Source organism: Candidozyma haemuli, assembly GCF_002926055.2.
Source record: "Candidozyma haemuli strain B11899 chromosome Unknown C_2014730914, whole genome shotgun sequence".
Taxonomy (NCBI): Eukaryota; Fungi; Ascomycota; class Pichiomycetes; order Serinales; family Metschnikowiaceae; genus Candidozyma; species Candidozyma haemuli.
In genome coordinates this window covers 555,311-569,223 of record NW_020289904.1, presented here as the reverse complement: position 1 = coordinate 569,223, position 13,913 = coordinate 555,311, and the positions used below count along the sequence as shown (strand labels likewise).

Sequence of the window (13,913 nt, the reverse complement as noted above, 5' to 3'; positions counted from 1 at the left end):
GGGTCACTGGCTCGGTCTTTTTTTTTCCCTTCTTCCTTTTCCTACTATAACTATATATTTTTCTTTTTTTGGGTCTTTTGTTCGTTTTCTTTTACATCATTCTTTCATCTTTCAAACGGTCCCGTTTCCCCAAGCCTTTATAAATACCCACATTTCCTTCCTGCTTGTCTGTTCGTATACAAGCGTCCGTTCGCCAAATTTTTATCCAGTCTACTTCATCCATATGCCAGAGTTGACTCGTCACAGACCACCGTCGTTGAAGCTTGCTAACGACGAAGCCAAAAGCGACGTTATTCTTCGTATCGTCAGTCCAATCGCCACGCTGCAAATGAGTCTGGATATGAAGAACACCGTACGGATCAGTGAGTCCATTCGGAAAAGACAGTCGTCCATCATCGCTGCAAAGAACCATCCGCTTTATAATGGCGTGGACGAGCCGAAAACGGAATCTCCCGAAAATGGGTCTAGAAAAGAAACTCCTCCTACTGCTGAGCCAAAGGAACCTCCAGCGAATAAGGAAACAGAGGGCCAATCTGCTGGAAACACGCCCATCAACTCTGCCGCCGAGTCATCTGCATCTTCTACATCCACATCTACCCTGTTCCCTCATATCAAAACTGAGGAGGACCACATCACGTCCCCAAGATCTGCTCCTTGTGGAAGCACCCAGCTGAGCCCTGGCACGTCTTATACGACGCTGGATAGAGTAGCGTCGCAATTGAAGAAGAAGAGCTTGAAGAGAGATAAAATCCCTCGTCCACTTAAATTGTACAACAATCCTGCTGTTGGCAGTGGACCTTATACGGCTGCAAATGTGCACCCTGCAATGTATTCAGCTTATCAACAAGGTTTGAGATCTGCTCCGCTCAGACCATACTTTGCTGGTCCACCACGCGTCGTTCAGCGTTACAGACGGCCTCCGATTCAAATGGGTCCTTTGGGTCCCCCATTTCACGTTGTCCATACCCCGTACCATAGAGAGATTCCAGTTATGGCTGACAGAAGAGCGAGACCGGCTTCAAATATGCCAATGACTGCAACAGGGGCTGCTCCACAGGGACCATACCCAGGAGGATACCCAGCTCCTTATCAAGGTGCATATTCAGTACCACCACCTCCAAGGCAGTATCCACCAGCTTCGGAGGCTACATCGGCCCCTCCTCCTGGGCCACCAGTGGCTACACAGGGTCCTCCTACACAGAAAAAGAGCGAAGAAACCAGCAAAAGTCCATCATCATCGCCTCAGCAAGGCGACAAGAGGCCACGCCCTGTGCAAGATGTCTTCAATGATGATGCCAAGCGAGTAGCACCTCTACCGCTGCAGCCACCACTGGCACAAAGGGGTCGTTTCAGCATAGATGAGCTTAAGACTGCTACTGAAGAAGAAGTGGATGCAATGCGTCGTAAAAGAGACGAAAGCGATGAGATCTACGGCTCCATGTCGTTCATGGATAAGCTGACGTTTAGATTCAAGATCTTGAACAAACAACTCTCGCTGGACGAGAAGAAGGCACGTTTCTTAAAAATATGTGAAACCACATGGGATGAATTCATGAAACAGCCACAAAAATAATTAAATAACCATCATATATACTAATTAGCAACATAGTCTTTAAGAAAGTCTGGACTCTAAATCTCACTAACTCACCTCACCTTTTTTTTTTTTTGCAGCAAGTGATTCCTGGGGTAGTAGCGAGGCAAAACTGACAGTGAGGTCACGTGCACGAATGGCCTCTTTTTAGAAGGCGAAATATGGCCCTCGAAACTCACTTCTTCAGGTCGAAAGTCTGCCAAAGTATCCATTTTTTTGGCACATTTTTCTAAATAATGAGCTTAGTGCTTGGGATAATAAGTCGTCGAGCGCCCATGGCAGTGCCCTTGCTTAGGCAGGCGGCCAGCCTGAGGTGCTTGCGTGTTGCCGGTCCCATTGGCGCTAGATGCTTTCTGATGGGTCACAGAGCCCAGTTTAGTCAGTCGTTTTCCAGACTACAGAAGAATAATGAACCCAGAGATGATAAAGAAACCAGTGAGAAGAAAGAAGAAAGTAAGAGAACAGAGGAGCCAAGGGAACAAAAACTGAAAGAGCATGAAGATCCCGAGACGAGAAGAAACAAGGAGGAGGAGAAGAAGTTCAGAGAAGAGTTGCGCCAGAAGCAGGAATCTTCGAAGAAGCAAAAGGGCAGGGATGCGTCGATCTTCAGCAGAGAGGGTCTTACATTGATCCTTATCTGTGGTCTTTTCACTATTCCTTTGACGTTCTGGGCTACCCTCTCACAGACGGCGAACCGTGATGAACTCTCCTTCCAAGCTTTCAAGACTCGTTACCTAGAGAAGGGTCTTGTGACGAAACTTACGGTCATTAACCGTTTTGCTGTGGAGGCTGAATTAGTTCAAGGTGCTTTCTCTGATGAAACCATCCGTGGCCCTCAAGGCAACCCTGTCGTTGTCTTCACCATTGGTTCCGTGGAAGTGTTTGAAGAAGAGATGAATGCTGCACAAGATAAACTTGGAATTCCTATTGAACAGCGTCTTCCCGTATCCTATGTCGAGCGCGGTTCATGGCTCAACATGATCATGCCTGTCCTTCCTACTGTCCTTTTGATTGGTGGTCTTTGGTATATCAGCGTACGTAAGGCCCCTCAAGGCGGTGCCGGAGGTGCCGGTGGTATCTTTAAGATTGGAAAATCGAAGGCCAAGCTTTTCAACCAAGAGACTGATGTTAAGATTAAGTTTAAGGATGTTGCTGGTTGCGAAGAGTCCAAAGAAGAAATTATGGAATTTGTGAAGTTCCTTCAAGATCCCGTCAAATACGAAAAACTCGGAGCTAAGATCCCAAGAGGTGCAATTTTGTCCGGTCCACCAGGTACTGGTAAAACGCTTTTGGCCAAGGCTACCGCTGGTGAAGCTGGCGTTCCGTTCTTATCTGTTTCCGGTTCTGAATTCGTTGAGATGTTTGTTGGTGTCGGTGCATCCCGTGTTAGAGACTTGTTCAAGACAGCTCGTGAAATGGCTCCTTCTATCATCTTCGTTGATGAAATTGATGCAATTGGTAGAGAGAGAGGTAATGGCCGTGTTGCCGGTAACGATGAAAGAGAAAACACTTTGAACCAGTTGCTCGTTGAGATGGATGGTTTTGAGGCCTCTGATCATGTTGTCGTTCTCGCCGGTACCAATCGTGTTGATATTTTAGATAAGGCATTGTTGCGTCCAGGCCGTTTCGACAGACATGTTACGATTGATACTCCTGACATTGAAGGCAGAAAGGCTATCTTCAAGGTTCACTTGAACAAGCTTACGTTGAAATGTGTTGAAGATATCAGAGCCTCTCAAAGCGATGTGGATTTCAACAAGTATCAACAGTTGATTGACGAGGCAACTGACAACCTTGCTGGAAGATTGGCTGCTTTGACCCCTGGTTTCGCTGGTGCCGACATTGCTAACTGCTGTAATGAAGGTGCTTTGATTGCTGCCAGAGAGGATGACACCGCGGTTGATGTTCATCATTTTGAGCTGGCCATTGAGAGAGTGATTGCTGGTCTTGAGAAGAAGTCTAGAGTTTTGACACCTGAAGAGAAGAAGACTGTGGCTTATCACGAGGCCGGCCATGCCATTTGTGGATGGTTCTTGGAGTTCGCTGATCCATTAGTCAAGGTTTCTATCATTCCTAGAGGACAGGGTGCCTTGGGATATGCCCAGTACTTACCAAAGGATCAATACTTGGTTTCTGAAGAGCAGTTTAAGCATAGAATGATCATGGCTCTTGGTGGTAGAGTAAGTGAAGAATTGCATTTCGAGTCTGTCACCAGTGGAGCCTCCGATGACTTCAAGAAGATCACTCAAATGGCTCAACTGATGGTACTCCAGTTGGGAATGTCCGAGAAGATTGGAAGTATTTACTTCGACACTGGTAACGATCAAGGTGGCTTCAAGGTACACAACACTTACTCTGAGAAGACTGCCAAACTCATCGATGAGGAAGTAAAGCGCTTCATTGATGAAGCTTATGATGCTTGTAAACAACTTCTTACAGAAAAATTAGAGTTGGTCGATAAGGTTGCCGAGGAAGTCTTCAAGAAGGAAGTCTTGACCCGTGAGGACATGATTCGTTTGGTCGGTCCTCGTCCTTTCCCTGAGAGAAACGATGCTTTTGACAAGTACATCAAAGGAAATGATGTTTACAAGGGTAACCCTAAGTCCAAGTCAAATAAGGATGACCAAGCCCCTGAGAGCGGTGGTGAAGCTACTGCTTAATCCTTGAATATATCACATATTGTACATAGAACTACACAGTCCTTATAGACATTATCTAGTCGTTGAAGAACTCATCGATAGAATCATATCCATCCTTCTTCTCTACATTTTTCTCGTCAACCTCAGGCCCGTCTTCCAAAATCTTGAACGGAGGCGCCTCTGGGGCTTTTGGGTACATTGTGAAACTCGCCTGCGAGTCATTAGGTGCATCTTCCTCTTCCTCTTCTTCATCGTCTTGAACATTTTGTGCTGTAGTCTTCAAATCTAGGCGCTGCTCTTTCTCTGGACTGGATTTCGAAATGGTAGCATTAGCTTCACCAGATTTAAGGAAAGGAATTCCCGTCCTAGCAATTCGTTTGTAGTGAAGATCTTTTCCGTGTTCGCCCAACGAGAATGCCTTCGTAGCTTGAAATTCACACCCTAGAATCGGACATATTCTGCCGTACCCTATTCTTGAAGAGTTTTGTTCAGCAGAATCTATGTTTAACGGGAAATGTAGAGCAAGTTTCCTCGTACAGAGCTCGGTTATAACTCTTTTGACTTTAGACTCGTCTCCCTTGACGGGATAACCAATAAACGAGAGCTCGTTACAATGGTCGGACAACAAGTGATCTTCGTAAACTAGCTTTTCTTCAGTCATAAAGGGACAGTATTCAAAGGCACAATTGAACCAATGCGGCGTTCTTTGATGCCTTTTTGTGGGTGATATGGAAGTGCTTCTTTTTAATGGACTTGAAGGTAGCGAGCCAGCTTGAGATACTCGAAATGGTGAAGGATTTGTATCTGAAAAATCTGAATCTTCAGATTGGGATAGAGCCAATGAGCTGGGTTGTTCAGACAGTAGTCTGCTATAACTTCGTTTGGAAGGACTGGAAAATGCAAGATGTAGGTTATCGTCAGGAATAGCATCTTTGGTCAGAGGAGATCCTTCCCTATGACGACGAATATGGCCCTCGAACCTTTGCCTAAGCTTCTCTTGGTGAGCCTTCACGCGTCTTTGATCGTTGTAGGCCTTATCATAGGAATCATCCTCTGCCCATATATCACCATTGACTTTGACCCCACCAACGACAATTTCATTTGGAACCATGGATCGTAGATGGCCATTATCAATCGTGATCTTTCCTGTTTCCAAATCAATCTCATCTGACTCCAAATTATCATCTATGGCCGCGTACTTCTCGAGGATCTGCTCCCATTTCTCCTTGAACCTGCTGGTACTCGCTGACTTGAGTCTCGAGATTTCATCATCTATATCTTGAGCTGACGGTCTAACCCGAGCAAACAAAGTAGGAGACGTTTCTCCACCCAGGTCGTTTTCTAGAGAGATCAGCCTCTCGAATTGTGGCAGCATGCCTCGAATGAAAAACAGATGGAGATTCAAGATGCGTCTACAATTTGCAACTACCAACACGGTCACGTGCAAGATTTCAAGGCAAAGCACCACTTTAACAGGCCTAAAACCCGTCGTTTATGATAGATTTCGTATTTACAAGGTCGATACAACTTCATGTACCGTTAATTATTGTGGAGTGGGTCGTTCACAACTAACCTTCCCTGGGACCGCTTCCTCAGTGCACCGCGACACCAGATCTGGTCCCCATATGGTCACCCACATCAAATGTCCTTCCAAACTCACAATTCTCTCTCCTCTCGTTTGATATCAACTGTCTTGGTACGGTCGTTGTTCTTGTTCAGTTCCCAGCATTTCCTGAACGCTTCCATCTCCCCAAGGCACTTACGCCAATCGCCTTTATCGGCATGGCAAAGTTGTAAGGCCAAGTTTTCTTCGTAACAGCCAGTGTTCATGATTCTCTGATCCCACTCGTCTGGTTCATCGTCAATATTATTACTCATTATGAAGAGTCAATAGTACGTATGAAATAGATGGTGGTATGCGGAACAGAGGCTATAAGTAGTACCCAAACCCGTACCGCAATAGTAACACCATACCAACGCCATGAGCAAATATCCAAGCCATTAACAGATGAATGGAATTGAAATGGATTTCCGTTTCCTTTTGTGGTTAGGCTACTTATCTTTGTTACAGTGAAGAGGATCATTCACTTCTACGTTCAACAGGTCTGTCTAGATGCACATTAAAATATATTACAACATGGCGATTAGAAACCAAAACCGGCCTTAGAGTAAGCCATTGGCTTCATATCTGGATGAGGAACTGCCTCAAAAGTCTCCTTCTCTAGTGTCCATGGACAGTTAGTCTCATTAGTCTCCTTGTATCCTTCGCCAGAGTCCTTTGATTTATCGTAACTCTTGTTCTCTGCAAAGTGTACAACAGCACCCTTGTTTCCCGTGGCGTCACAGTAGTTTGGTGCACTGAAAACCGTGATGAGTCTTCCATTGTGTTCAATTTCAAACCCGCCCATTCTCACCTCGTGAGAACGCAAGATCTTACGGATCTTGTTGTTAACGCAGAACTTTTCTGTAATATCTGGGCCAAACTGAATACCCAATCCACGCTTCGAAGGAGACCTACCATTCTCCTGTTGTGGGTCGGTCCATAAGAGCTCCATAGCCAATCCTTCACGTGGTGGTTGAGAAGATCCGGAGCTTGGGAAACGATTAATGTTCTTGATATCTTCGAGAGTGACTTGGTCGTTGGAGAAAAGACCACCGTGCATAACCAAGTAGGACCTGTTAATCAAAGTGGCCAAAGGCAAAGCACCAAACGATTCGGCGAATGCCTCGAAAACCTTCTTTGAGTACTTGGCTTCACATTCATCGGTGAATCCATATGTCTTGTTCATGTCGTTTGTCTCATGGTTACCACGGTTCATAAAGAACGAGTGAGGGTATAAGATTTTAAGCACGTATAAGTACAAAGCAACTTCACAAGACCAAGAGCCTCTGTCGACAAAGTCACCGTTAAATAAGTAGACGTGTTCATCTGAAACAAAGCCGAATTTGTCGAAAAGGTTCAACACATCGTAGAATTGACCATGGGTGTCACCAACGACAGTAAGCTTTTTACCGTTCTCCAAAATGATCTCATCCTCGGGTAAGATCAGCTTATCGATCTGTGAATGTGGCAAACTGATTTCAACCATGGAGCTCTCGTTTCTAAGAAGCTCGTTGACCTTGGCGACGATAGCGAAAACATGCTTCTTAGGCAACTTGCCGCCCTTCTTGAAAAGGTCAATCATGTATTTCAAGTAGCTGTGGTCCAAACCATCGATATTAATAGAAACCTCCTTCTTATCTTTCAGCTTGACAGCCTTAATGTCTAACTGGGGTCCTTCCCACAGCTTCTCGACCAACATACCATCGAAATCGAGGCCGAAAAGGACCAGCAGTTTTTCGTCACCGGCAATGGCCTTCTCAAAAGCCTCCTTCTTCAAGTAGTTCACACATTGCTTGTGGTTTTCTAAGGTCAACTTGTCATTCGGAAGCTTTTGCAACACGATTTTGAAATTGTTCTGTGCTTCCTTATAGTTCAAAAGTGCCATAAGAGAAACACCCTTTCTATAGTAGGCCTTCATAAACAGGGGATCAGCTTTTGCGGCAGCGTCACAGTCAGCGATTGCAAGACCATAGTTCTCTAGTTTGATATGCACTTGTGCTCTGTTGGAGAAGAAGATAGGATTGGAATCATCAAGTTCGATAGCTTTGGTGTAGGCGTTTATAGCGTCGTCATATTTCTGTTCCTTAAGAAGTTTATTTCCTTCGTCCTTCCACTTGAGCGCTTCAGACATGTTATTTTTACCTCGAAGGTTGAAGAAGTTTAGGTTATGGATACTTTATCAGTTCTGGTGCTGGAGTTTTTCAGTTTTTACTATGCGCGCCTTCCATCCCAAATAGGGTATTCCTAATGCTTCTATGAATTTGGGAAACTACAGTGTAATACGTTCTGATGTTCTTTTTTTTTATATGTTCTTTTCTTATGATTTCATTCCTGCTTCGCCGTCTTATAAGCGAATACGCAACCCCGATGCTGGCAGTCCTATGCTAGTAATCTTAGTGATGCGACAAACCTCGCCCTTGTACTCTGGCTTGTATTTGGCGCTCACCAAAGCCTCTGTCACCACTGCATCGCCCTTATAGATTGGGGTGTATGATGCACAACAGATGTCAAACTCAGCATATGGATCAAAGTCAATCTCGACAGCGTCACTCGATATCGAGTCTGACCTGGCTCTTATCTTCTGTGCCTTCTCTGCCTTAGCACCTGAGTTAACAATTGATAAGAGCTCACCGGCAAAGTACGACGCGCTCGTGAAGTTCTTGTTCTTGAACGATTCCAGCATAGCCACTTGCAAAGCGTTCACCTTGTGTGCATTTTGGAGCTTGGCTCTCGTGAAGTAAGCTGCCAACTCCAAGTTTCTCTTGACATCGGATGGATCAAGCGAACGACGCTCCAACTCGATCGACAAACCCAAGACGTATTCCCTACACAAGGTCAAGACGTCTTCACACTTAGCTTCCTGTTCCTCGTCTTGTACACTGAGGACAGCAATGGTGTAGATAATTTCACGGAAAGCCTGGATAGCTTCTGGCAAATTGTTAGCTCTGAAGAACTTGAACGCTGTGCTCAACTTCTCCTCCAAACTATTATATCCGGGAATGTGTGGTCTGAACTTGTTAGGGTCGTCTTCATCGTTATCTTCTCTGATGTAGTCCTTCATGGCTGGCAATTCGTCCAAGCCTGGCAAGTACAACTTGTTGCTTGAATAGACCTCCATAAAGCGGCTTCTTAAAGGTGAGAAGTCAACAACACCAAGCTGCTTATTCAAGAGAGATGCAGCCTGCTCGAAAGCACCGGCGGCGACGTATCCAGCAGCGGTCTTGTTATTACGAAGCCAGTAAGCAATCTCGCCATCTGCTCCCTCCACCTTTGCGGCAGGAGGCTCATCGTCGCCGACAACGACATCATCACCAAAGCCATCGAGGTCTTCGTCTATGTCGAGGTCTTCATCTTCCATGTCCCATCCACCATCATCTTCGTCGGCATCTTCATCCAAGGCGACATCAGGCAAGTCTAGAGGGGTGCCGTTCTTGGTCTCCTTCTCCACGACGACACTGTCGCTGTCAATGTTCAAGTCTTCAACCTGACCGGTGAGCATAGCAGTCTCGAAGAAAGAAGCGTTGGTTTCCTTGATCGGCCAGTTACCAGCCACTTCAGGACCTGGGGTTGGCAATTGAGCCGGTCTATCTATCTTTGGCAAGGATACATCACTTTCAGAGATACCTGCAGCAGCCAAAATCTCGTCAGCTTTGTCAGACAATCCACTCGACTTCGCCAAAGTGTATGCCAATGGCAATTGACCAGCTTTGATGTAGGCGTCCACTCTAGTCTGGGCATCGTTATTATAAAGGGTGTTTTGAACCAACGAGGAAAGATTAGAACGAGCATTGGCAATAAGAGACATCTTTCCTAGCCTCTCTGAATCACCCTTATACAAGTAGAGGAATGACAATTTGTCAAAGAACTGCAACTGCTGATAGATTCTTTCAACAAGCTCAACGTTACCTTGATTTAAAGCTTCCTGGCCCAATCTTTCCCAGATAACATTGTTCTTGAGTTTGTTAGCTTCAACTTCAGCAACCTGCAAGTCACCGCATTCAACTGCTAAGTCGAATCTAGTCTCTGGATCTTGCACGAATTGCAAAGCAATTTCAGGGAATCCCTTCTGCTGCAAATAAGCAATGATGTTTTGACCGACCAAGTTGGAGTTCTTGATAATTCTCAAGACTTCGTTAAAGTTCCTGTTCACCAAAGATCTCTTGAATCTGTATTCAGTAGGGTCGATGGTGAGCTTTTCAACACGACCAGCACGGTTCAAACAATAGACATTGTTTTGCACGACTCTGGTGATGTAAAGGGTATTTTCTAAAGTCTTAATGATACCATTGTCACCGTTCAACAATGTGTACTTGATGTGGTTCAAAGTGGAGTACAACAAGACACCAGATTCGTCCCACGCAGCACTCTTGATACGAATAGTCTCATGCGTCGAGGTGATCAATTGTAAGTCCTTGTTTGCGATGGAGATGGTGTGCTTAGATAAGAGGGCCAAGTACTGGCCATCGTTGGACCAGGCAACGTACTTGACGTTGTTAACACTCAACTCGGCCAACTCTTTTCTTTGTTGAACATCGTAGTTGATGATGGAGTGCGACTTCACCAACAAGACACGTCCTGGGCCACCGTACAAGACATCGATGACAGAAGAATCTAACTGGATAGTCTTAGTGACATTATTGTTAGTATCCTTCACGTACAAGACCTTCGAAGACTTGACAAAAGCAACGAAACGGTTTCTGGAGATGAAGCAAGCGAAGTTACCTTCACCCAGACGAACATCGGCTGGTTCAATAGCACCAGTGACATGTTTCGGGAGAGAAATGAGGGCGTACATTCCATTGTCACCTTCGCCGTGTGTCACCAAAATCGAGTTGTCAGACTGGTTGTAGGTCAAAGTTCTCATAGCAGACCAGGTCTTACCAATCTTCTTAAGTGATAACATAGGCATAGAAGTCTCTTCTCTCTGGAAGTCATAGGCCTGGATTTGCTTCTCGGTGTTCACGAAGTACAACTTGTTCTGGAAAAGAGCATGGGCAGGTCTTTCTCTCTCAAGCTTGAAAACCATGACACCAGAGTCGTGACATGTAGCGAACAAGTTGATGTTTGGGTGACTAGCAACCAACCAGAAACGGTCGCTCTCTCTTCTGAACTGCTTGACGGGAGTTCTCTTATTCAAATCCCAAACACGAATAGTCTTGTCGTCCGATACAGAGAGGATCAAGTCTTGGTGTGGGTGAAAGACGGAACAGAGCACATTACCGGTATGGCCACGGCAAGTGTCAACTTCCCAGGCTTTGCTATCGCTCATTCTCCACAATTTAACCAATCTGTCGTCACCAGCGGAAACAATGAGAGGCAAAGTAGGATGGAAAGCAGCCCAATTGACACCCTTGTCATGGCCCTCAAGAACATACTTGACAATGGCATTCACATTGCCGAAGATATCCTGCTGAGGCAATTGTCTGCGTTGTAATTGATCTTCAAACGAACGCATCGACGAGGTAGGGGCGGAGTGTTTCTTACGGAGACCGGAGATATCCCACACACGGACGGTTTGATCCAAAGATGCAGAAACAATCAAATCGTCGGTAGGGTGGAATTGAGCCAGCATCACGTAATGGTTGTGGCCAGTCAAACAAGCAATTTCCTGACGGTTCTGCCAATTCCAAATACGGATAGTCTGATCATCAGAACAAGACAAAATCCAAGGCAAATCGTGGTGGAAACTGACGGTTCTAAGATAGTCCAAGTGTCCATTCAAGGTGAAGATACACTTTCTGGTGTTCAACGACCAGACCTTAATAGAGTAATCATCGGAACCAGAAACGAAAAGTGGCTGGGTAGGATGGAAATCAACAGATCTGACAGGGCCATCGTGGTCCTCAAAACGCTCAATTAAAGTACCCATTCTGTAGTCCCATAACTGGATCGTCAGCGAGTGCAATGCCACAAGGACCCAGGGTCTTTTCGGGTGGAAAGCGACGCCCTTAGCCCTTGAGGACTTGGACTCGAACTTCGTGAGCATCTTCATCTTGCCACGGGTGTTGTAAGATGAAAGATTGACCTAGAAGGGATTGGATGGTTTTGCTAAGTTTTGGTTTTTCATAATTCGATTCGGTGGTCAATTTGGCGCACACCCGTACACCACAAAAGCCCTTGACAACATGTACCTTGGTAGGACGTGAACTGACAGTTCGAGAGCACTACAGACTAGATGCAAGCGTTTGACTTGTTACAATATGAATTGAATGATCGTGTTATTTGATTTGAAATATCCCATTGCTGTTCAGCAATTATTACTAAAGAAAGAAAAAAAATATTTGTCCGTAACGTAGTATATGCAAGTATGCCGTTTATTTAAACACGGCGAGGTTGCTCGTCTCCACGTTTGAAGTCATAACCTGTGGAACTGAAGCACTTAGATAGCGAATGTGAAGACAGCTCCAATAATACCGGCAGCCAATGCGAGGATTCTCTCGGCAGTGTAAGATGGAGCACCAGAGCTTGGGCCTGAGCTGTTGTTGCTTCCAGAGCTGGTGCTGTCAGAACTAGAACCAGTGCCTTTAGAATTTTGCACGAAACCACCAGTATATTCAGCAGTCGAAGTAGTGGTTCCACGGTTACCAGCAGCGCCACCGTTACCAGCTCCAGTAGGAACGTCAACCTTACTATCCTTAGATCTGCTCAGTGTTCTGGTAATGACAGAAGAACCAGACGAGACTGTCTCAACCTTCTCCTCGTTATCAGGGTCAAAACCAGTAGCATCACCGGTACCCAACCAAGTCTTCTTCTTTGTCAAGAAAATGTTTTCTTCGTTGGCATCGGTGGAGTTATACAAGTACGCATGGTAGTCCTTGGTCTTGTTGCTAACGTTCTTCTTGACCCAGTCAGGCAAGTCATAAGTCTCAACGGAAACGTTCTTCACATAGGCATAGTAGTAACCAGTCTTCTTGATGTCCTCGGAATCCCAGTCGATCTCACCACCAGCCCATTCAATGGTACCCTTGGCGTTACCTTCACCTCCACCAGGCCACAAGGAGAATTGCACTCTAGAAGGAGTCTGTGGGTACATGTGTCTCTTGGTTGTTTCATTCCAAGTCTCAGCTCTGGTCAAAGTACGAACAACCTCACCGTCGATGGACCAGGAAAGTTCCTCTTCACTCCAGTCGAGCTCATAGTAATGCCAGTTCTCAAAAGTGTTCGAAATAGAATGCTTCTTCATGTTCGTGTAGTTCAACACACCCTGGTAATAGTAGTTAGACTCTGTGTTGTCCAAGTCGTAACCCAACCATTCGAAATCAATCTCATCTTGCACGTCCGAGAAAGTAATGAAAGCAGAAACAACACCCTTACCACGAGAAGACTTGATGGTAGCACCAACCTTACCGTACCAGAGGTACTTCGTACTGGAGACCACAGCACCAGTAGACTTCTTAGGCATCTGCAACAAAAGCGAATCATCGTGGTTGGCAACATGACCAGTGTAGACCCAGTCGGCCTCAGTGTAGTTACCCAAATATTCGTCTTGTTTTTCAACGTGATCAATGTTCTTGAAAGACTCCTCGAAGGATTCCATACGGGGCATAGGCATGCAAGCAGACATATTGAAGGAACGACGGATGTCACAGCCACCCAAACAGTACGAGCCTGTGCCACACATACCATACTGAGAACAACATGGAAGGTCTTCAGGACATGAATGGGATGCATTACAGTAGGTTGGGTTCCAGTCAGCAGCAGCGGTGAAGCTGGCGAAGAAAGCTATGAAAAAAACGTAATAAGCTTTCATGATGAGACAGGGTTCAATTCCAGATCCAGCTACTTAAGAAGATCAAAAAGTTTTTCGCAGGGTCTTTGAGATGGCTGAAAAAGTAGGAAAAAAAGGCTTGTAGTTCTAAGCTCACTAGAAGGGCTTGTTTCTAATATATATTCACGCTCTTTTTTTTTTTTTTCTGGTATGTGTATGAGGCTATCAGAACGACAATTTTGCCAAGCCACTTTCATACCATTTTTTTCTGCTTCGTTCCGTTATTAATTCCAGATCCGGCCTGTGTGAAAGTCGCGACTACCGAGACGTGTTGTCATTTAACCGCAACAGGAAACCAAATGTCCTCTGAGT

At 45.4% G+C, this 13,913-nt stretch overlaps 5 protein-coding genes across 5 annotated transcripts; 2 read left to right on the top strand and 3 right to left on the bottom strand. All coding sequences in view use genetic code 12, as the record gives it.

The window, feature by feature from the left end:
- Positions 1-223: 223 nt before the first annotated feature.
- Positions 224-1,573, top strand: CXQ85_001896 (uncharacterized protein; the record flags this gene model as incomplete). The annotated part of the gene is made up of 1 exon (XM_025485591.1): positions 224-1,573. One exon carries the CDS (start codon positions 224-226, stop codon positions 1,571-1,573), a length of 1,350 nt encoding a protein of 449 aa, XP_025341056.1.
- Positions 1,574-1,947: 374 nt separating this feature from the next.
- AFG3 (AAA family ATPase) lies at positions 1,948-4,251 on the top strand (the record flags this gene model as incomplete). The annotated part of the gene is made up of 1 exon (XM_025485590.1): positions 1,948-4,251. The coding sequence occupies one exon, from the start codon at positions 1,948-1,950 to the stop codon at positions 4,249-4,251; it is 2,304 nt and encodes a 767-aa protein (XP_025341055.1).
- A 55-nt stretch (positions 4,252-4,306) lies between these two features.
- On the bottom strand, positions 4,307-6,108 carry CXQ85_001894 (uncharacterized protein; the record flags this gene model as incomplete). Its single annotated transcript, XM_025485589.1, has 2 exons — positions 4,307-5,522; positions 5,891-6,108. The coding sequence occupies 2 exons, from the start codon at positions 6,106-6,108 to the stop codon at positions 4,307-4,309; spliced, it is 1,434 nt and encodes a 477-aa protein (XP_025341054.1).
- Positions 6,109-6,374: 266 nt separating this feature from the next.
- On the bottom strand, positions 6,375-7,964 carry PPT1 (protein serine/threonine phosphatase; the record flags this gene model as incomplete). The annotated part of the gene is made up of 1 exon (XM_025485588.1): positions 6,375-7,964. One exon carries the CDS (start codon positions 7,962-7,964, stop codon positions 6,375-6,377), a length of 1,590 nt encoding a protein of 529 aa, XP_025341053.1.
- A 213-nt stretch (positions 7,965-8,177) lies between these two features.
- On the bottom strand, positions 8,178-13,583 carry CXQ85_001892 (coatomer subunit alpha; the record flags this gene model as incomplete). The annotated part of the gene is made up of 2 exons (XM_025485587.1): positions 8,178-11,858; positions 12,234-13,583. The coding sequence occupies 2 exons, from the start codon at positions 13,581-13,583 to the stop codon at positions 8,178-8,180; spliced, it is 5,031 nt and encodes a 1,676-aa protein (XP_025341052.1).
- Positions 13,584-13,913: the final 330 nt, after the last annotated feature.